The following is a 22,713-nucleotide window of genomic DNA, read 5'->3' as shown; positions in this document are numbered from 1 at the left end:
AAAAGAGAAAGGCGTTCAAGGTGACGGAGAAAATGAGAGTTTATATGAAGTTTTTAAGTGTTGATTAATAACAAGAATATAATGTGGAGGTAATAATGTTTCAACAATTAAAAACAGTTCAAAATAAATTACTGATGTGTCATAATTTTTACGTTTGTCTGGAGAAAATTTTAGTTTAGTTCAGTTCTTTAAGTCGTAATAAATCTTAGTACACACCCATGTACTGTATTTCTATTCACTCCACATAGTCACGATATATGACCACACTGTAATATATCTAAGAATTATCGTCGCACACACTTTTGAATATTTTTTACACAGCATCCTTATAAATCCCTGTGGCATGCTTTTGAAATGATGTCCTTTGCTTCCATGCCGACCTAACAGCGTTTGATCTACCCGCAGCAACCTTGCGCGAAACAGACTCACTGCCCTGAAGGACGGCGACCTACGTGGCCTGCACAACCTCCAACGCTTGTAAGTATTATCACTGCCTGTAACCCTTAAGTACATAGCACTGTGATGGTGTTGGTTCAAATAGGCCGGGAAGGTGAACTACATGTGGCAACATTAACGCCAACGTGAACAATTAGTGGCGCATAATAGGTTTAGAATTATTGTAAAGTATTGGTCAGTAGAGTCAAGACAGAGATAAGAAAAGCAAAGAGGAATAATGAACTGAAGGTAGCAAGGGAGGCAAAGTCAAACCCAAAGGGATTTTTTCAGATGTAATGAGTTTTCACAACCGAAAATTTAAACATGATACACGAGGCACCGACTATCTCCAGAGATAGCGAGATAGTAACGATGTTAGTAAACAAATAGATAAACTAAAACCTTATAAGTCACCAGGTCCTGATGATATAGTTGCCAGAGTATTATTAAAGGAATGTTAGGAAGAACTTAGTTATGCCCTTAGCAAACTTGCTTAAAATGTCATTAAAAACGGGTGTAGTACCAGAATCCTGGAAGTTAGCGAATGTGATACTGATTTTCAAGGAGGGATATAGATCACTATTCTCAAACTACCATCCAATTAGTTTAACATCCATTGTAGGCAAATTACTGGAAGAATAATTTCAAACTCAATTCGAAATCACCTCAAGAAACGCAAATTGATCAATGATTCCCAACAGGTCATCACAAGTGGGTGTTCATGTCTGAAAAATCTATTCTCATTCTTTTCAACTGTTTTCGAATCAGTGGATGACGGACATGATTATGATGTGGTTCATCTCAACTTTTGCAAAGCCTTCGACAGGGTCCCCGACGAAAGACTGATAGGTTAAGTGGAGGCTCATGTAATTTGAGATGTTCTAAACTGGAATAGGGTGTGGTTATAGGACAGAAAACAGAGTCTGCATTAATGGCACTAAATCCGATTGGGGTAACATCACTAGTGAAGTACTCCAAGGCTCGGTACTTGGACCATTACTATTTATTATATGCATAAACGACATAGATATTGGAGTAGACAGCAACAAATGTAAATTGCTGACGACACTAAAATAGGGCGCGTAATTAAATCTGACGAGGATTCTGCAAAACTACAAGATCAAAACAAATTTTTTGCATGGTATGAAAAATGGTAGATGAAATTTAATGTGGACAAATGTAAGTACCTGTACTTAGTCTAGGAGATGTAAACAAAGAAACCAGATATCAGCTGAACAACATTGATACAGTACTGTATAGAGAAAAAAAGACTGAGAAAGATTTAGGAGTAATGATAGTCGGAATCTTAATCCAAGTCAACAATGTGTATTTGCTCGAAACAAGGCTAACAAAGTACTTGGGTTCATTCAAAAGAGTGTTAGTTACAAGACTAGCGAGGTTTTCCTAAAAATATATCTTGCGCTTGTGAGACCTCACTTGGTTTATGCAGTTCAGTTCTGGTCACCGTACCACAGAATGGATACCGGATCCCTAGAAAACATACAGAGGAGGATGACAAGACTTATCCCGGACATTTGGAACCCTGAGTATAAAGACATATGTAATTAAATTATTCAACCTGGAACGATCTCATAGCAGTGGTTTTTAATTACACAAATTTAGATTTAGGTGTGAGATAGGTAAACATTGGTTATGAAATAGAGTTGTGGATGAATGAAACAAGTTACCAAACACCATCATTAACTCGAACACCCTGGGTAGCTTCAAATATAGGTTGGGTGGATATATGAGCGATATGGGTTGGGTGTAAACGGGACTGCCCAGAAGGGGAATTCTTATATTCTTATGACTAAAACAATCCTTTGGAAGCTGCACCAGATGATATTTCGCTCACTTTCTGCCTATAGTAGTGTTCAATGTATGTTGTGACCCTAATACCGTATGTGATGAGTGGCGAGACTCCTGGAAGAGACCTCAACCACATGTACGAGATTCCCCTTCTCCTCCTCCTCAGCCCCCCCCCTCCCCCTCCTCCCTCTCTTCTTCCCCTTCCACCTCTTCTCTCTCTTCTTCCCCTTCCTCCTTTTTCATGTAAGGATGAGTAAAGGATGCAGCACAGTTTTAACATGAAGCTTAAGTGATAAAAACTAACAGTAAGAGTTTCATTTTCTTTGCTCATTTATTTTTTTGTTGAGAGAAATGGCGCAGTAAGAGGTCAGATAAGAGTCACTGTTTCCTCTATCCACCGAGGCATCATTTTACCCGAGACTGAAGGTACTTGAAGTTGTTTATTATGAACTGTGTTAGGGAGATATATTGACTGCTGATTCATAAGATAATAATGTACAAAAAAAAATAGGATAATGTTAATTATTGACGAGTATTCTCATTGTTTCGTAACGTTGTAAACTTCAATCCCAAGAGTTGAAATTCAGAAAGTCAATTCTTGCTTCTATTTTTTTTGGGGGGGGTATTTCAGTTCAATTTCTTTTATCAGTATTCCTCGTTTTCTTTGATTTTCTCGCTATTCCTTCCTTTGATTACATCACTCGAGGATTTTGTTTCTTCTTCTCTGCCTTTTTCTGGTTCCTCTTCACGCAGGTTCTGCTTTATCACTGGGAAGAGGAAAAAAGTGATACCATTTCCCCGCTTAGTCTGTTTGATTCATCTCAAGAGTGATGAAGTGGGTCATCCATCACCATCATGTTGCATGACGATTGTACACTATCATACACAATCATATCTCTCTCTCTCTCTCTCTCTCAGTTGCTTCTCCTACCCTCCCGTATTTGAATTTTTTTGGTCATTAAAATTATTTCTCCTGAGTTGCATGCCTTCAATTTGTTGCCTCGTTATCTGTTTCTCTTTTATCTATCTAATCACTTCCGTTTAATATATTCTTCACACGCTATCCAATCGCTTTCCAATCTTCCATCATTGATTGTGTATCTGGACCATCTTTATCCATTCTTCACCATTTGAGTTAAATCCTCTGTTTTCTACATTGTATTCATATTTTCTTTCCGCTCTTGTTTCTCAATTCTCCTCTTCCTTCCCCCATCACTCTTCCACTATCGTAAACATGGAGTTGCTTTGTCTATCTTCCATCTTTCTTCACCTTTTCATTAGTCATGTATATTCTTATCCTTTCCGTTTACTTTCGTCTTGCTTTTCTTCCTTTTCAGCAGTATTTTAATTCCTTCTTATCATAGTTCTTTATTCTATTAAAAAAAATTTAAGTTCGCTGTCTACTCACTTTATTACCCTATTTTTGATCCTACACATTTCTTATTTCCTGCCATTTCATCACTTGTTCCTCATTTCCTGTACTTATTAATTATTCCCATTAGTTCCCATCCTCTCTACATACTTTATGCTCCCATTTTATTCTCTTTCTTACATCTATTTTTTGCTCAAGGCTAACTATCCCTATTTATTCTTTCCACCCCCCCCCCTCTACCTCTTCTCCATCCACCCTTTTCCTCTTTGTCTCTTCTCCATCCATCCATCCATCCATCCATCCATCCACCCACTCACCCTTTCCCCCTTCACCTCTTACCTATCCACCCTTCCCCCCTTACCTATCCACCCTTCCCCCTAACCTATCCACCCTTCCCCTTACCAATCCACCCTTCCTCCCCTTACCTATCCACCCTTCCCCTTTCCCCATCCACCCCTTCCCCCTCCATCTCTTCTCCCTCCATCCTTCCCTCCATCCCCTCCCCATCTACCCCCTTCCCCTCCCATCCACCCCTTCCCCTCCCAGCCACCCAATCCCCTCCCATCACCCCTTCCCATCTCCTATCTGTCCTAAATTAAACCTTTGCCTATCAGATAATTGGTTCTGTGGGAGACGAGAGTGACCGCTGGGAATTTATCGAGGAATTTCTTACTAAGCCCCGAGGGTGGTGTTGTGAGAGAGAGAGAGAGAGAGAGAGAGAGAGAGAGAGAGAGAGAGAGAGAGAGAGAGAGAGAGAGAGAGAGAGAGAGAGAGAGAGAGAGAGTATTACAGAGAGAAAGAAAGAAAGAGGACGCAAGTATTATTACGGAAAAAGAAAAAAAAGAGACAATTATATTAAAAAGGATATAAACAGGTAGAATGAGAGAGGTCGTGCAAAAGGGACATGTATTCTCCAGCATCTCATTTCATAGGAAACGACATATCATCATAAATTATTAATAGAAAATGACGTGTCATAGTGAATCATTCTGAGCTGATGGAGAACTCATCGAGTTCTGAGCTCTAGTACAGAGGTCAAATGAATAACTTAAGACGTCACTCGTGGAGCTCTTGAGTCAGTGAGTCACTCGATGGAGCACTAGAGAGCTCAGTGATACACACACAGCTCAGCAATATACACAAGACTCGGTGATATACACACGACTGAGTTATATACAGTTATACACCCACCTCGGTGATACACACACAGCTCATGCGATGTACACACAGCTCAGCTATACACAAACAGCTCAACAAGATACACACACAGCTCAGCAAGAGACACACACAGCTCATTAAGATACACACACACACACAGCTCAGCGTTACACACACAGCTCGGTAAGATGCACACACACACACACTATTCCAAGCCAAAAATTCACCCCGTTAATAATAACAGAATTGATATCAAGTTAAATAACAATCATTATGTTTTGGCCTGAAAATTGCTTCATCAGGTGGAAAAACTTTAGTAAATGGCAGAATTCATTGACATATAGATGACTTATTTTATTACCATTACTATAAACTACTGTATTCTATTGTATTCTGCCATATGTTGACAATCTCTAAACCTTAAAGGCAGCTGTCTCTTCTGGCTTAACCTAATTTGACCTTACCTTACCTGACCTCCCGTTCCTCAGGTCACTACACCAGAACAGGATCTCAACGGTGGAGTCCCGAGCTTTGGCACCGCTACGAAACCTTGAAAAACTGTAAGTAACTCGGCACATGTAATGCTCATGTTTACTGTGGTCATGTTCAGTGTAGTCATGTTCACTGTGGTCATGTTCACACACCTCCCTTACAGTTGGTAGTAGATGGGACGGACACCCATTTCCTCCCTCACAGCTGGTAGTAGACGGGAGGGACACCCACCTCCTCCTCCCTCACAGCTGGTAGTAGACGAGAGGGACACCCACCTCCTCCTCCCTCACAGCTGGTAGTAGACAGCAGGAACACCCACCTTCTCTTCCTCACAGCTGGCAGTAGACGGAAGGGACACCCACCTCCTCTTTCCCTCACAGCTGGTAGTAGACAGGAGGGACACCCACCTCCTCCTCCCTCAGACCTGGTAGTAGACGAGAGGGACACCCACCTCCTCCTCCCTCACACCTGGTAGTAGACAGGAGGGACACCCCACCTCCTTCTCCCTCCAGACCTGGCCCCAGTAGACAGGAGGACACCCACCTCCTCCTCCCTCCAGACCTGGTATTGGCCGACAGAGAGGGACACCCCTCCTCCTCCCCTCACACCTGGTAGTAGACAGGAGGACACCCACACACACCTCCTCCTCACACCTGGTGTTGCGTGGAGCAGGAGGGACACCCACCTCCCTCCTCCCCTCAGACCTGGTAGTAGACAGGAGGACACCCACCTCACCTCACACTCCAGACCTGGTAGTAGACAGGAGGACACCCACCTCCTCCTCCCTCCAGGCCTGGTAGTAGACAGGAGGGACACTCACCTCCTCCTCCTCACAGCTGGTAGTAGACAGGAGGGCCACCCACCTCCTCCTCACAGCTGGTAGTAGACAGAGGGGCCACCCACCTCCTCCTCACAGCTGGTAGTAGACGGAGGGACACCCCCCTCCTCCTCTCTTACAGCTGCTAGTAGACAGGAGGGACTCCACCTCCTCTCCCCTCTAGCTGGTAGTAAGGCAGAGGGACACCACTCCTCCTCCCTCACACACCTGGTAGTAGACAGGAAGGGACACCCACCCTCCTCCTCCCTCAAAGACCTGGTAGTAGACAGAGGGACACCCCACCTCCTCCTCCCTCAGACCTGGTAGTAGACAGGAGGGACACCCCACACACCTCCTCCCCTCACTGAGTGGCTGGGCAGGAGGACACCCCACCTCCTCCTCCCTCCAGACCCTGGTAGTAGACAGGAGGACACCCACCTCCTCCTCCTTACATTTGGTAGTAGACAAGGAGAGACACCCACCTCCTCCTCCCTCATAGCTGTGGTAGTAGACGGAGAAGCTACCCACCTCCTCCTCCCTTACAGCTGGTAGTAGACAGGAGGGACACACAACCCTCCTCTTCCTCACAGCTGGTAGTAGACAGGAGGGACACCACCTCCTCCTCCCTCATACCTGGTATTAGACAGGAGGGACACCCACCTCCTCCTCCCTCACCTGGTAGTAGACAGGAGAGGACACCCCACCTCCTCCTTCCTCACAGCTGGTAGTAGACGGGAGAGACACCCACCTCCTCCTCCCTCATAGCTGGTAGTAGATAGGAGGGACACCCACCTCCTCCTCCCTTACAGCTGGTAGTAGACAGGAGGGACACACAACCACCTCCTCCTTCCTCACAGCTGGTAGTAGACGGGAGAGACACCCACCTCCTCCTCCCTCATAGCTGGTAGTAGATAGGAGGGACACCCACCTCCTCCTCCCTTACAGCTGGTAGTAGACAGGAGGGACACACAACCACCTCCTCCTTCCTCACAGCTGGTAGTAGACGGGAGGGACATCCACCTCCTCCTCCCTCACACCAGGTAGTAGACGGGAGGGACACCCACCTCCTCCCTCACAGCTGGTAGTAGACGGGAGGGACACCCACCTCCCTGGCTAACACTACCTCGTCACTTCTGGTTGTCGAACACAAGTCATTGCTACTCATTGATTTTGTCGAGATCAGCAGTCATCAGTAGAGTAGAAGGTACCGGACAAAATGTTATCAGGTACAGTATAACAGGTGTTAATATATACCGAGGCATTTGTGTATCTTTGTCAAGAGCTCTTATTGTATTGTTTATGTAAATATTTGTCATCGTATACAGTGTACTGTATTTTATGATTTAACGCTAACCTTTAAGATGACACATGAAGGGTTTGATAAAACTCTCAAAATTTACTGAACCAGCCGGCCTTTATGTTTTTCATTGATAGTTTTACCTGTATTGATGCCATTGGTGTTGAAGATTCTTTTAATTTAGCCGGGCTAAAGCATTGGTGTTTATGTGATGAGGTAAAGAGTTGACACTCATGGAAGTTTGTTTTCACACACACACACACACACTGAGGGAAGAGAGAGAGAGAGGGAGACCCTTGGTTTATCTTTTCTTGTTTTCCCTACAGAGACCTAGAGGTGAACACGTTGACAGAGGTGCCGACGGCGGTGACTCGCTGCCTTAAATTGAAAGAACTGTGAGTACCCCTACAGCCCATCCACCCCGTATTAGTACTTACCTAACATAAGGAAATTTAATACTTTGTCAGTCACTCAGTAGATCATAGACCTATCCACTTTATCTATGAATTTTCATTGTTTTAATTGATTGTTTACCTTGTGTACTCAGTTTGGAAGTTGTCTATACCAGTTAATACATGTACAGTCACTCAAAAATTTTCTATACATAATTGTTTTGAGAAAATATGAGACAACGGACGAAGGATTTTGGCAACCCTGTTGAGACAACAAGAATCACAGTGTTCATTTTGAAATTCTTCGACCCCCCCAAGTATTGATAGTTTTTTTTTAGTTTTTTTGAGTGACTGTACGTGAAGGTTAACCATACAACTGGCTGTCCACAGATAGTACTCACTTCTTATAGTAACTTAAAAGGCATCATAACTGTCCATACATATACTTCTCAATATACTTCCCTTAATGGTTTTTGAAAGACTATAACTATCTCTTTATATCATCTGGATCTTCTCAACCGCCCCATTTTGAATTTTTACGTAGTTTGTCAGACATACACCATCAGACACTCAAGTAGATTATGATCTTATTGATGCACTTTTAATTAAATATTTTTAATGATTGTGTCCCATATAGACCACATTTCTTAGGTACATTTATGTTTACAATTATACAAAAAATTCAGCTCTCTTATATTTAGGATGAGAAGAAATATTATTGCATATTTTTTCTACTTATTCATCCTATTCCAATTCATTTTGTTAAGTCATTTGACAATAATATGTGTTCTCTTAGCAAGAACTACATCCAGATAAAACATAAGTTACAAAGTTTTGAAGGAAGATTAGGAGATATACTTTTACAATAAATGCGATTGAGTGTATTGAATCTTTAATCTTCACCTGTCAGATTAGATGTAAAGAAAAGTCGGCAATTATTGAAACAAGGGGATCTGGATTAAGTGCTGCTGACTTATGAAATTCCTGAGTCTGAGGTTAACTTGTGTATTTATCTCAAAATCAATGATATAACCATGCATTTTATTGCTCTATTATCTTATTAAACTATATTATGCCTTTGATAAATAACTTACCTGAATACTATATCACCCAACATTACCTGTATAAGATAATGTTTCAAGCAACATACAGGACAGTACATGGCCCTTGCATCATGTATCAACACAATTGTATGTACTCGACAACTTACTATAATGGTGGTGTTCTGTCAGGTTGCTGGGCAGTAACAGGCTGACATACGTGGGTGAGGACTCGTTCAAGGGATTGGCGCGGCTACAGGACGTGGCGCTGTGGCCCAACCAACTGCTCACTATCCATCAAAGAGCCTTCTCCAACCTCCCCTCCCTTACCAAGCTGTGAGTCTAATACAGTAGTACTCCTTGCGTCTCTCTGTAATGGGGTTCTCACCAACTTTGTTAATCTGACTGAATATTTATTTCCTCATTATGCAGTCAATTTCTGTCTGCAACCTAAATCTTAAGTACAGTATATATCTATGTGTGATTATTCCCCCATAATTGATTGAGTGTTTCCATAGTCTTTATTAATATTGATTATTTACAGTTTCTCATCACTAGTGTCTGTAAACTAGTCTTTGTCAGTTTTATGTGCTTTCCAAAAAGTACCAGATATATCCCATCACAGCATCAGTAATGTTTTGTCTTCTCAACCCAATTTTTCATTAGAATTTAAAGTTACTGCAAAACTTTTTATTAAACAAAAATCGATGAAACAATAGTTCATCACCCTTTGAGAACTATTGATCCTCATTGTGCCTATGTGCATGAGAACTACTGTTTATGCAGTCTAAAGTTATTCTGTAAAATCACATGTTCCCTAAAAATTCACGAACCACCAACCACTCAATCTCTATTTCTCTCACCAGCATCCTGAAGGAGATGAAGCAGCTGCAGGAATTTCCTGATCTGAACGGCACCTCGAGTCTTGAGCTAATCAGGATAGACCGCGCTGCCCTCACCGCAGTGCCCGAGAACCTGTGCTCAGTTGCCCCCAAACTCCGCAGCCTGTGAGCACCTGGGCCGGAGGGAGGGTAGAGGGGAAAATGGGGAATAAATAGGGGAAAGAATGGAGGAGTAGCTGATGGATGGGAAGAATAGATAGAATGCAGATAAAAAGAAAAGTCAATTGATCAAAAGAAAGGGGGAAATTATGTGTTGTAAGGAAGTAGAATAAGCGGACAGGAGGCTGGAAGAGAGTGGAGATGGGGAGGTAGAGAAGTAGACAGTCAAGGCGAGAGACAGGAAGAGGAAAACGGAGGAGAGGATATGAGAAGTGACCACGTGAGGGTTAGAGTGCTGCCATGTTTTTTGGTATAAGGGAGGAAGGCAGTGATGATGACATACTGAGTATTAGGAGTCAGGCATTGGTCAAAATATATCATCAGCAACTCAGTTATTTGTTAAGTAGAATTTAAATAACATTTGGATAATTCAGTGATATAAAAAAAATAATTTTAAATTCACAATTGTACAAAAATCTTGTGAAACTTTCATTGACATTACAACAGTCTTGTATTACAGTATTAAAAAAAATATTTACAACACCTGTATGAATTAACTTCCTTGCCAGTGAACAATGAACTCTTGGTCACAACACAACAAAGGCTGGGTTTTCATTCTCAAATAGTTGTCAGAGCATCTTAATGTGTCAGACCTTCATTATCTTCATGAATGGATTTTTTTTCGGAAAATACCAATCAAATATTATTTGGAATGGTATTGTCACTTATTTGTTTGTGTTCTCGTCTGGCCATCACACCACAAGAGGAGAAGTAATGAGTTATTGAGAGGGAGGAGACAGTATTGTGAGTGTGTGTGTTGTGTTGCAGGAACCTCCAGAGGAACTCAATCAGCGAGATGCCGGACCTCAACCGCTGTCGTCAACTCCGCCTAATGTGAGAATAGTTTACTGTCACTTCTCGTTTCTTTATCTGACGGAAAACTTACTGTCCATGACTGCTTCAATCTCTACTCATCCCTTTTTTTCTTTCATGTTATTTGTTCATGATTAAGTAGGTATCAGATTAGGAAATGTTGAAAAAATTGAATCAAAAACATTCACATTAACTTGATCGTCAACTTTCACTTATTCTTTTACAATAGCGGGCAGCAAAACTGTAGTCTTGTAATGTTTGTTTTTTATCTGGGATTCAATTTCAATAGACCAGCATCAGAATTTATATTATGTTATTGCATAGTTTTACATGATGGTATAATATTGATATATAACCTCTCAATAAGGTATAGCCTAATAGTAAAATGTAGCGATCTGTATTAGCTAATTTTAAATGCAACAAGTGTCCAGGTATGTTGTACACACCTAATTCGTGTGCCCTCACAGAGACCTGAGCCACAACAACATCAGCTCCCTGCCGGCGGCCACCTTCAGCAGTCTCTCCTTCCTCCAGGACCTCCTCCTCCAGGGCAACCGTGTCCATACCATCCACAACAACACCTTCAACGGCCTTGAGAAACTCCAGGTCTTGTAAGTTGATCCATCCACCCCTTCCCCCTCCTGTGCCTTAACCCAGTGTGGTCATCTTACTTCCATACCTTTCAGTCTCTCCCCCTTTCCTTCCCTCTTACTTATGAATTTTTCCTCTCCCTCTTCCATACCTGTCTTACTCTTTTCATTTCTCCTTCCCTATGATCTCCTCCTCTCCCCACGTTTCTTCACCTCTTCCTACGTTTCCTCTCCTCCCACGTTTGTATCTCTCACTCTTTTATTACAAGTCTCTTCAACGACCGATTGAGCCCTCACACCCTCCATCTTTTCACCTTTCTGAACTCTTCTCTCTTCCTCAAGACTAAGTGAACCCTCACCCCCTTCCCTCACTCCCATGTCTCCACTCTTTCCCCCAGACTGCAGGTAGAACCCTTTATCCTCTCCTCCCGCGACTCTGACAAATAGCAACCATCCTTGACCCCCTTCCTGCCTGATTGAGTTGTCAGTCATGCAGTGCAAACAAAGACACTATCTCCTCTCTATTGTACAGGCCTATGATGTCTTTAAACTTCATATACATTATTACCAACTATATTATTTTTTTTCTTCTGGAATTAAAATCGTAACATTGTGTAATATCTTTGATGAGAAATTTAAACTGTCACTGTATCTTCATCACCACTTTTCAGAATCTTAATTTTATTGCAGGGTTATGTAGAGCATTAATTGGTACAGTAAATAGATAAGTGTTTTTTGTAGGCTACTGTACATAGTTACGTAGAATGATCAAGAATAATGATATGTGATGAATTATAAGAAACTGTGTCAATAATGAGGTTATAAGTTATGTAATGAGAGAGTGGTGTGACGCAGGCAGCTGGAGGACAACCTCATCACCAGCATCCACCAGGACGCCTTCCTCCCCCTCGTCAGCCTCGAGGACATGTAAGTTACAGCCCAGTGTTTATTTGGTACTGTCCACTCACTCACTCTCCTTCTAGTTAACAGGAATTTTCCAAGGAGACAAACAGTGAATTATGTCAAATGATAGCATGATAGGCACGATATTATCATAGTAACTTTCATCTGATGTAAATATTACCATCATTGTTAGCTTCCTGTGATTTCGATAGACAAGAAGCAAATGAATCTTAATTAGTGAGACGTAAGTGTACTGGTTTCAGTAGATGACCTTAAGATTAATAGACGTTTAACTATCTAGTGTCAAATATTCCATGCTATAAGTACACCCAGGGGTTCAAAGTACACCCAGGGGTTCAAAGTACACCCAGTGGTTCCAAGTACACACATGGGTTCAAAGTACATGCAGTGGTTCCAAATACACCCAGGGATTCAAAGTACACCCAGTGGTTCCAAGTACATTCAGGGTTTCAAAGTACACCCAGTGGTTCCAAGTACACCCAGGGGTTCAAATTACACCAAGGAGTTCAAAGTACACCCAGGGTTTCCACAGTATTGAGTAGTGACGACGACCCGACTGGGCTGTGGTCAAACTCCATTTGCCAGCAATTTTAGCTCATATCTCGCTATGAGTCTGTCGGGCCAACATTAATCGGCTCTCCCTCAAAGCTCCGATAACGGCTTCCCACCTCAGGCTCCGATGTAGACTGACTTCTTTCCACTGTCCTCCGAGTATTTAAGGACCATGGGAGTGGGAAGAGCTTTGGATTTAGACAATATCTTGACTACATGTATGTTAATCACCGTGCAAGTGTATAAGCCCTTTCCTTTTTTATTTAAAATTTCTATAAAAATTCACTAGGTCTTTAATATCATCTTTTTATGGCCAATTCTACTATTTTTCTATTTAACACTGTTTAACCTTACACTATAAAGCCTGCTGTTGGGCAGTGGGTGTCAGTGTCGGTCCGGTCATGGAAAGTCGGCAGGTTTTGTAATATATTTACATGTAGAAATTTGAGAATTTGTCATAACACCGAGGGGTCCAAAGTACACCCAGGGCTTCAAAGTACACCCAGAGTTTCAAAATACACTCAGGGGTCCAAAGTACACCCAGGGGTTCAAAGCATACCCAGAGGTTCAAAGTACACCCAGTGGTTCAAAGTACTCCCAGTGGTTCAAAGTACACCCAGTGATTCAAAGTACACCCAGTGGTTCAAAGTACACCCAGAGGTTCAAAGTACACCCAGTGGTTCAAAGTACACCTAACTACATCTCTTCACAATTCCAACCCTCAGTAATTTCACTCATCTGTACATGTATCTGATGCTCATGGCATAAATAGCTTGAAAAATAAATTTGTCTCTTTATAAGTGAAAGTATTGGAACACATATTGTTTTAAATAGTTGGGTGTAGTTAGAACTTTAGGTGTAGGTAGAATCCCTGGTTGAATTTAGAGCCCCTGGGTGAAGCTAGAACCTCTGGGTGAAGATAAAGCCCTGGATGAAGTTAGAATTCCTGGGTGAAGTTAGGATCCCTCAGTGAATTTAGAGCCCCTGGGTGAAGTTAGAACTCGTGGATGAAGTTAAAATCACCGGGTGAAGCTAGAGCCTGTGGGTGAATTTAGAGTCCCTGGGTGAAGTTAGAACTCATGGATGAAGTTAGGATCCCTTGGTGAAGTCAGAATACCTGGGTGAGTTTGTAGCCCCTGGATAAAGTTAGAATCCTTGGATGAAGTTAGAATCACTGGGTGAAGTTGCAACTCCAAGGTAAAGTTAGAACTCCTGTGTGAAGTTAAGATCCCTTGGGTGAAGTTAGAACCCCTGAATTGAGTTAGAACCCCTGAGTGAAGTTAGAACCCGTTTGTGAAATCAGATGAAGTTAGAACCCTTTTATAGTAACAATGAATACATTTCTCCTGAAACTCTTCGCTATACGACTATATCCATTGATTTATCAGTGTTCAGACAGTTTAAGGGAGAGTGTAGACTATGTAAGATTATGTACTGTATATATAGTGTAGATTGTGTATGATTTGTAAATTATGTACAGGGTGTAGATTATGTATACACTGGAGATTATGTATTATTATGTATAATGCGTATGATTTTTGTGTACAGTAACCTGGGCAACAACAGCTTCCCGGAGCTGCCTGCCCAAGGCCTGGAGCATGTCGTCTCCATCAAAGTCCACAACAACCGTCACCTCAGGGTTTTCCCCGGGCCTGAGAGCTTCCCTATGGTCAGAGCCCTCACCCTCTCCTACGCCTACCACTGCTGCCCCTTCCTCAGGTAGTTCCTCCTGGAAGAAAAATTATCTTAAAATAAATCATTGAAGAACATGGATTAATAACATAGTCTTTGTGGATTAATAGTTCAAGACTTTTTTCCAACAAGTTTGACCAATATCTTGTATAATCATTTCAGTGCACTATTTTTCTTATTTTTTCCCCCATTTCATACCATTTTCCCTCCCCTTTGTTCCCCATTTTATTATTTCCCTCTTGTTTCTTCCCCATTTCACACCATTTCCCTCCCCCCTTGTTCCCCATTCCACCATTTCCCCACCCCTTTGTTCCCCATTTTACACTACAGCTAGACCCCAATTTACGACGGGGTTAGGGCCCCAAATCCAGGTCGTAAGTCCGAATGGTCGTAAGTCCGACATAGATATAAAAAAATCTACAATGAAATACAGTACAGTGAAAGTAATAAATAATGAGGAATGGATACAGTGTGACTGAGCACTTACCTTTAATGTAGTCAGCTGAATGCACATGGGGCCCCCATAATTTTCTAATTATACATGGAGACTACATTAACTGGAAACGTTTCGGTATAGAAAATGCGTGTGTCATTTGGAGAGAGAAAAAAAAATGGTCACAACTGCGGCGGTCGTAAGTCCCGACGGTCGTAAGTCGAAGCAGTCGTAAGTCGGGGTCTAGTTGTATTTCCCTCCCGTTTGTGTCCCATTTCACAGCATTTTCCTCCCCATTGTTCTTCATTTCACACCATTTCCTATCCCTCGTCGATTCCTCATTCCTTTTCCATCGTTCACAGGCTAGAGGATCATACGGAAGCACCCCAAATCATCGAGGAAGTCATCTATAGTGGGGATGGTTTCAAGGGACTCGACCCGACTATATGGAACGTGTCCAGCGTGTGGCCAGAAACAGGTGATTCGTCTGTTCTTTAGGTTTTTTCAGTTGCCTTTCAGGGGACTCAGTTGTATTTCCGGACATTTCAATCGTATTTCAGGGGCTCTTAGTTGTATTTCAGGGGCTTCCAGTTGTATTTCATGGCTCTTAGCTGTAATTCAGGAGCTCCCTGTTGTATTTCATGGGCTCTCGGTCATATTTCAGGAAACTATTTTATTTAAAGGGCTCGGTGTCATTTCAGGAGCTCTTCGTTGTATTTCATGAGCTCTTAGTTGTATTTCAGAAGCTCTCAGTTGTATTTCATGAGCTCTTAGCTGTATTTCACAAGCTCTCTTGTATTTCAGGAACTCTCAGTTGTATTTCAGTAGTTCTCAGTTGTATTTCATGAGCTCTTTGTTGTATTTCATGAGCTCTTAGTTGTATTTCACGAGCTCTCAGTTGTATTTTGTAGCTATTAGTTGCATTTCAAGAGCTCTCAGTTGTATTTTGTGAGTTCTTAGTTGTATTCCAGAAGTTCTCAGCTGTATTTTAGGGCTCAGTTGTATTTCAGAAGCTCTCAGTTGTATTTCAGAAGCTCTCAACTGTATTTCAGAAACTATCAACTGTATTTCAGAAGCTCTCAGTTGTATTTCAGAAGCTCTCAGTTGTATTTCAGGAGCTCTCAGATATATTGCATTGCTCCTAGTTGTATTGCAACATTTTCAAATGTATTTTGGAGCTCAGATGTATTGCATAGCTCTTGGATCTCCCAGGTGTATTTTCGAGCTACCAGATGTATTCCAGTGCTTTAATTTATGTTACAAGAGCTCTCGGGTGCATTTTAGATCCCATAAGTGTATATCAGGGCTTCCATGTGTATTCCAACTTTCAGGATCCATGCCATGCCAGGGCTCTCTGATATCTTCTAGGATTCTCAGATGTACTTCAAGGCTTTTAGGGTCAATTTCAAGGTTTCAGATTTAATCTTGGGCTGTAAGGTGTGATCCATAACTGTCAGATATATTTCAGGACTTTTAAAAGAATTCCATGGTTTTCATGTGTATACTGTAGCAGGCTTTTAAATGAATTTCGGGACTTTCAGAAATGTATGTCAGGGTTCTGTGTCTTATTCTGGGGTTGAGAACTGTATCCCAGGGTCGTGGAATTTATCTAAATCCTGAGATACATCTTAGGGATTTGAGAATTAGTTTAGGTCCTTGATGTACATTAACTTCTGCCACTCGTGAGAGTATCCCAGACACTTCTGATAAATGTCTGGTGTACTAAATGTTTGTCAAAAGTCTAGGATATGTGGTGTGGTTCTGAACGCCACAGCTTCTCTCATGAGTCATCACGTGTTAATTGCAATGTAAAATCTGTTTGGTAGTACAGGAATAATGAACTGAAGACCATTAATACTAGCTCAAGAAGACTGCTTTGATGTTGAATTATAGAGGGAATTTGTTCTGTTGTAAGTGATTTTAGGTCACACACTATTGCAGCTGAAAGAACCATGAATATTTGTTTATTCGTGTTCTTGTTGTTGATAACAAGAGCATAGTTATCTATGCTAGTTTACAATGTTTTTCATCAAAGGTTGACAAGAGCATAATCATTTATATTATTCCACAAAGAATGCCAGCTTAGCTACAATAAATAACATAGTGTACTCCTTAATATATGGTGGAGGGAATATGGGATACCTGTAGTTTTCAGTGACAGTACTGTATATAGTGTTCAGTAAATGTAACTTTCTCTGAATCTTTGTTTTTTTGTGTGTGAGAGTGGTGGTTCCTGTGCATTCATTCTTGTTATACAATTACATATGCATCAAAATTCTTTATTTGATAAATACTGATTTGAAAACAGAGACTGAAAATTTGTCTGGATTTTGTCATTTTTCTTGCCTAAATTAGTTACATCTTGCATGTATGGCTTACATAAACCTTGCAATGATATTCTATGAAAGGTATATTGAAGTTTATGTTGAATAGAGATAACTTTATTGTTTTTATTGCTATAACTCAATGAAAATTAATTTGTACATGTTAAAATTTTATCTGACTCTTGTAAGGCCTCGTTTACTATCATAAAATAGCTAAATTATACCTAAAGTAGGTGAGACAAGGTTAGGTTTTGTATGAATATTTTCATTATACAGGTTGTACCTCTCTAGTCCGGCATTCTGTGGTCCGGAAACTCCCGTGGTCCGGAACGATTTTAGTTTGTCCAATAGGTAGATAGGCAGCTTTTTTTTCTTTTTTCTTTTTCCTTATCTGAATTATTATTATTATTACAGGAGTATTAAATTTTTGCCCCTCAGGCCCCAATGTGGGTCAGTGACCTATGCCCGGGTGGGCTAATCCCCTTAAAAAAAAAAAAAAAGCCGCGGGAAATTAAGGTTTGTTTACATCCGGCAGTTCGGCTGCACTCTCTCTCTCTCTCTCTGCTTGTCTATACAGAGTACAACATTTAACCCTTCAATATATATGAGCAGTAAATAAGTGTTGCTTTCATATTCTTATGTAGAGTAATGACGATATATTTTCACATGTGCGCACTTACATACGAGCAGTCTCACTTTTTTTTTTACCATTAATGGTTAGCTACTTATATTGTTCCATTTATTAACATTAAATAACATTACAGGTACTTCAAGCAACCATATTCATTTTTTACATTAATTTTACTACAGCTAAACTCAGGGTCTTATTTTCTTCAGTTTTATATGTAGAACCAATCAGTCACTGGTTTTGTAAGCTTTAACATAAACAATGCTGGCAGCTGTCTCGTCTCCTCTAATATTCCACGTATTATTAATAAATTGTATTGTTAATTTTGCACACACGTACATTAATTCAATAAAAACAAATTCAGAAACATTAACTAAAATATATATGAACAGTAAATAAGTGTTGCTTTCATATTCTTATGAAAAGTAATGACGATATGTTTTCACGTGTGCGCATGCGCACTTACATACGCGATCTCTTTTTTTCTTTACCATTACCGTTAGCTACTTCTATTGTTCCATTTATTAACATTAAATAACATTACTTAAAACAACCCTATTAATTTTACTACAGCTACAACCAAGGTCTTATTTTCTTCAGTTTTATATGTAGAACCAGTCAGTCACTGGTTTTGTAATCAACGAAAACAATGCTGTCTCATTTCCTCGTGTGTTTTAATATTCTACGTATTATTAATGAATTGTATTGCTCATTTTGCACACAAACATTAATTCAATAAAAAAGACATTCAGTAATAAACAATAGGCTAATGAATCTTTTGTACATAAGAGAAATGACGCTGTTTACACGATTATGCCCATCGTCTGCACGTTGGTGGGCCGTTCAAACCCGTCGAAATTCAAGTTTCCGCCGTCAAAATTTTTATTTATTTATTTTTTTGTGTGTTCCAATAAAATACGTTAAGAATTAAAAACTCGCGAAATTTGAGAAGCTACTATACGACATTTAACCCTTCAAGATGTCTTCAAAGAGACCATGACGCAGAGAAAGTGGTGCTAGTGCTTCCAGGCATAAGCACAAGTCACTATCTATCCAGGAAAAGGGTGAATTTCCATGGTCCGGCAATTTCCATGGTCCGGCACCGGTCAGGTCCCGAGGTTGCCGGACTAGAGAGGTACAACCTGTACATGTATTTTTACGACCTACATGATCGTCTATTACCAGTCAGAAGTTTCCAAAAATGATAAATACATATACATACCGGTATATATATATATATATATATATATATATATATATATATATATATATATATATATATATATATATATATATATATATATATATATATATATATATATATATATATATATATATATACATATATATATACAGTCAACCCTCACTTTACGCGGTTAATGTAACCCACAGGGTACCGGGGAAAGTGAGAAACACGTAAAGTGAATAACATAACATATGGGATTAAATGAAATAGAGACCAGCTGACCCCCAAACTCCACTTTTTCCAACACAATACCTATGTTCTAGTAAAAATAACATCTTAATTTTATGATGGTACATGCACACAATTAATACTTAAGAGAAATAGAGATATACAGTCGCCAAGTTAATGTCCATTCAAATAATGGACAGACTCCCTCCCCCTCTTCTCACACTACACTGCTGGCTCTTCCCTCTGAGAAATTGTGGGGGAAAACCAGGTATAGTAATAAATAATACCTTAAACTAAAGTTAGGATAATATAATTGACATTGCTGGATTCCTTGTAAGACCAGGAATATTTTGAATATAAATGTCATATATTTTTCACAAAAGATAACATATTTACTCAGAGCAATCATTACATCTAAAATTTGCATGTCTAATGCAAAATCTATGATGTTTATATTCAAAATGATCGTCAAATTGTAAGAATTCCAGCAATGTAAATTATATCCTGGCCGGGTAATTTGTATGAATTTTATGAGCTAAAACAAATATCTTCAGTTAATAAAAAAAAAATATTCTTCACAACACTTTCTGTCAATCAAAGTACCCCACCTTGCCTCCCCCCTCTTCCAACCAGCCAGATGGTCAGTCCGTCTCAACCCTCCCCCCCACTTCCCACCAACCCTCCTTTCAAGAGAAAGAGTGGGTGAAAAAACTAGATTTTAACATTTAGTATTAAATAATACCTCAGATTAAAGTTAGGATAATATAATTGACATTGCTGGATTCCTTGTAAGACCAGGAATATTTTGAATATAAATGGCATATATTTTGCACAAAAGATAACATATTTACTCAGAGTGAACATTATATCTAAAAATTTTATGTCTAATGCAAAATATATGATGTTTATATTCAAAATGATCATCAAATTGTAAGAATTCAAGCAATGTAAATTATATTCTGGCCGGGTAATTTGTATGAATTTTATGAGCTAAAATAAAAATCTTCAGTTAATAAAAAAAAAAATATTCTTCACACGGTAACAGATGGTCGGTCGCCGGTCCCTCCCTCCCCACCACCCCCCACCAACCGTCCCTACTACATAAATGTGTGGGAATACCAGACTGTTTACCTTTTTAGTAATAAATAATAAATCAGACTAAAGTTAGGATAATATAATTGACATTGCTGGATTCCTTGTAAGACCAGGAATATTTTGAATATAAATATCATATATTTTGCACAAAAAATAACATATTTACTCAAGAGTAAACATTATATCTAAAATTTGTATGTCTAATGCAAAATCTATGATGTTTATATTCAAAATGATCATCAAATTGTAAGAATTCCAGCAATGAAAATTATATTCTGGCCGGATAATTTGTATGAATTTTATGAGCTAAATAAAAAAATTATACTTCACCCGTGTAAAGGGGTACACCCACCGCGGAATGTGAGCATCCTGGGTTCTGGCAGGGCACAGCGTAAACGTGTAAACGTAGAAACGCGGAATGTGGGACCGCGTAAAGTGAGGGTTGACTGTATATATATATATATATATATATATATATATATATATATATATATATATATATATATATATATATATATATATATATATATATATATATATATATATATATATATATATATATATATATACATATACAGTATTACCCCGCTTTACGGTTTCACTTAACGCGATTTCTCATATACGCGGTGCCTCGCCAGAACCGAACTTTCACTTAACGCGGTTCATCTACTCATATATGCGTGAAGTATATATTTTTTTTTTTATTTAGCTCATAAAATTCATACAAATTACCCGGCCAGAATATAATTTACATTGCTGGAATTCTTACAATTTGATGATCATTTTGAATATAAACATCATAGATTTTGCATTAGACATACAAATTTTAGATATAATGTTTACTCTGAGTAAATATGTTATCTTTTGTGCAAAATATATGACATTTATATTCAAAATATTCCTGGTCTTACAAGGAATCCAGCAATGTCAATTATATTATCCTAACTTTAGTTTCAGGTATTATTTATTAAAATCTAGTGGTTTTCCCCCCAAAATTTCTCAGAGAGGGAAGAGCCAGCAGTGTAGTGTGAGAAGAGGGGGAGGGAGTTAAGTCCATTATTTGAATGGACATTTACTTGGTGACTGTATTTCTCTATTTCTCTTTAGTATTAATTGTGTGCATGTACCATCATAAAATTAAGATGTTATTTTTACTAGAACATAGGTATTGTGTCGGAAAAAGTAGAGTTTGGGGGTCGGGCCAGTCTCTATTGGAATTAATCCCATATGTTCTGTTGTTCCATTTACGCGGATTTCACTTAACGCGGTACCCTGTGGGTTCAATTGACCGCGTAAATCGGGGTACTACTGTACAGTATATACATATATATATTGCCAAGTTATACTTTGTATGAAGGAAATTCTTTGCATTAGTTTACACATTATACAGAGAACTTCTTGACCTTCGAGTCCCTAAGTGTTATGTGATTGAATATTTTCAGTCTCCATTTATTTCCATAAGACAGGAAATAAGAAAATGTTTCACTTTCCGCCGTGTCTCATTCTGAATTCACACTTAACTGCACTTGAAGTTCTGAGTCAACCTTGCGCTAATATGATAGATCACTAAATTTAGCTGTACATAAGCTTTTTGTGATCGAAAGTTGCTAGAGTTTAACGATATATGTACGGCACCCATATATAGTATATATCATTTTATTTTGTAAGAGTAACAGTTGTTTCCTACACACACAAAATAAATCACAGTTTAGGCAGCATAATAAGAGGTGTTGTATGGCTGGGTATAGCGCATGTTATTGCCCCGTGTGTCATTTATTTGCAGTGTATTTTATGTTATATGTATTTTATTTCTAAGAATTAGTGTTATTTGAATTGGTTGTATTACCATTGATAGAGGCAGCCCCTGTAGCAGTAGCTGGCACACGTTACCACGTCTTGCATGGCGTCAGCATGTTACAGTACTGCAGCCTGAAACGTGATATGCCCCATGCTAGCCAGCAATCTGGGTTTACCTGTAACCTTCACCTCCACACACTTGTAAGTGTGCATAGAAGTCACATACTGTCAGGCATACATTTACCCATACACTGTCAAGTCGTTGCATGCATTCTTAGCCATGCAAGCAGGAGGTATACACTATCCTTCTTATACTATTACGCAGGAATTGTCAAGTGTACGCTATCATTAATGCATTCCAAGCCATGCATTGTCAGGCATACTCTCAGCTATACATTTACACTATTTGTCATGTACTCTCAGCTATACACTATCATTCATACATTCTTAGCCATACACTGTAAGGCACACACTCGGGTAATCATTGTGGCCATACACTATTACTCATACACTGTCGGCTGTATTCTATCATTCATACACTTTCAACCATACTGGCAGTTTTTCAGTTTCTGTGAGTT

General features: G+C 39.6%; 1 protein-coding gene across 3 annotated transcripts in view; it reads left to right on the top strand.

The window, feature by feature from the left end:
* LOC121871021 (leucine-rich repeat-containing G-protein coupled receptor 5-like) overlaps positions 1 to 22,713 on the top strand; it is a 130,389-nt gene that overhangs the window by 96,186 nt on the left and 11,490 nt on the right. For all 3 annotated transcript variants that reach the window (XM_042373077.1, XM_042373076.1, XM_042373075.1), the window contains exons 6-15: positions 406 to 477; positions 5,263 to 5,334; positions 7,707 to 7,775; positions 9,005 to 9,148; positions 9,679 to 9,819; positions 10,642 to 10,707; positions 11,154 to 11,297; positions 12,132 to 12,203; positions 14,301 to 14,471; positions 15,240 to 15,355. In XM_042373077.1, the coding sequence (XP_042229011.1) occupies positions 406 to 477; positions 5,263 to 5,334; positions 7,707 to 7,775; positions 9,005 to 9,148; positions 9,679 to 9,819; positions 10,642 to 10,707; positions 11,154 to 11,297; positions 12,132 to 12,203; positions 14,301 to 14,471; positions 15,240 to 15,355 (1,067 nt within the window). The remainder of the gene's footprint in view (positions 1 to 405; positions 478 to 5,262; positions 5,335 to 7,706; positions 7,776 to 9,004; positions 9,149 to 9,678; positions 9,820 to 10,641; positions 10,708 to 11,153; positions 11,298 to 12,131; positions 12,204 to 14,300; positions 14,472 to 15,239; positions 15,356 to 22,713) is intronic.

This window comes from Homarus americanus, unplaced genomic scaffold, assembly GCF_018991925.1.
Source record: "Homarus americanus isolate GMGI-L3 unplaced genomic scaffold, GMGI_Hamer_2.0 scaffold52512, whole genome shotgun sequence".
Taxonomy (NCBI): domain Eukaryota; kingdom Metazoa; phylum Arthropoda; class Malacostraca; order Decapoda; family Nephropidae; genus Homarus; species Homarus americanus.
This window is presented reverse-complemented; position numbering and strand designations above follow the sequence as displayed.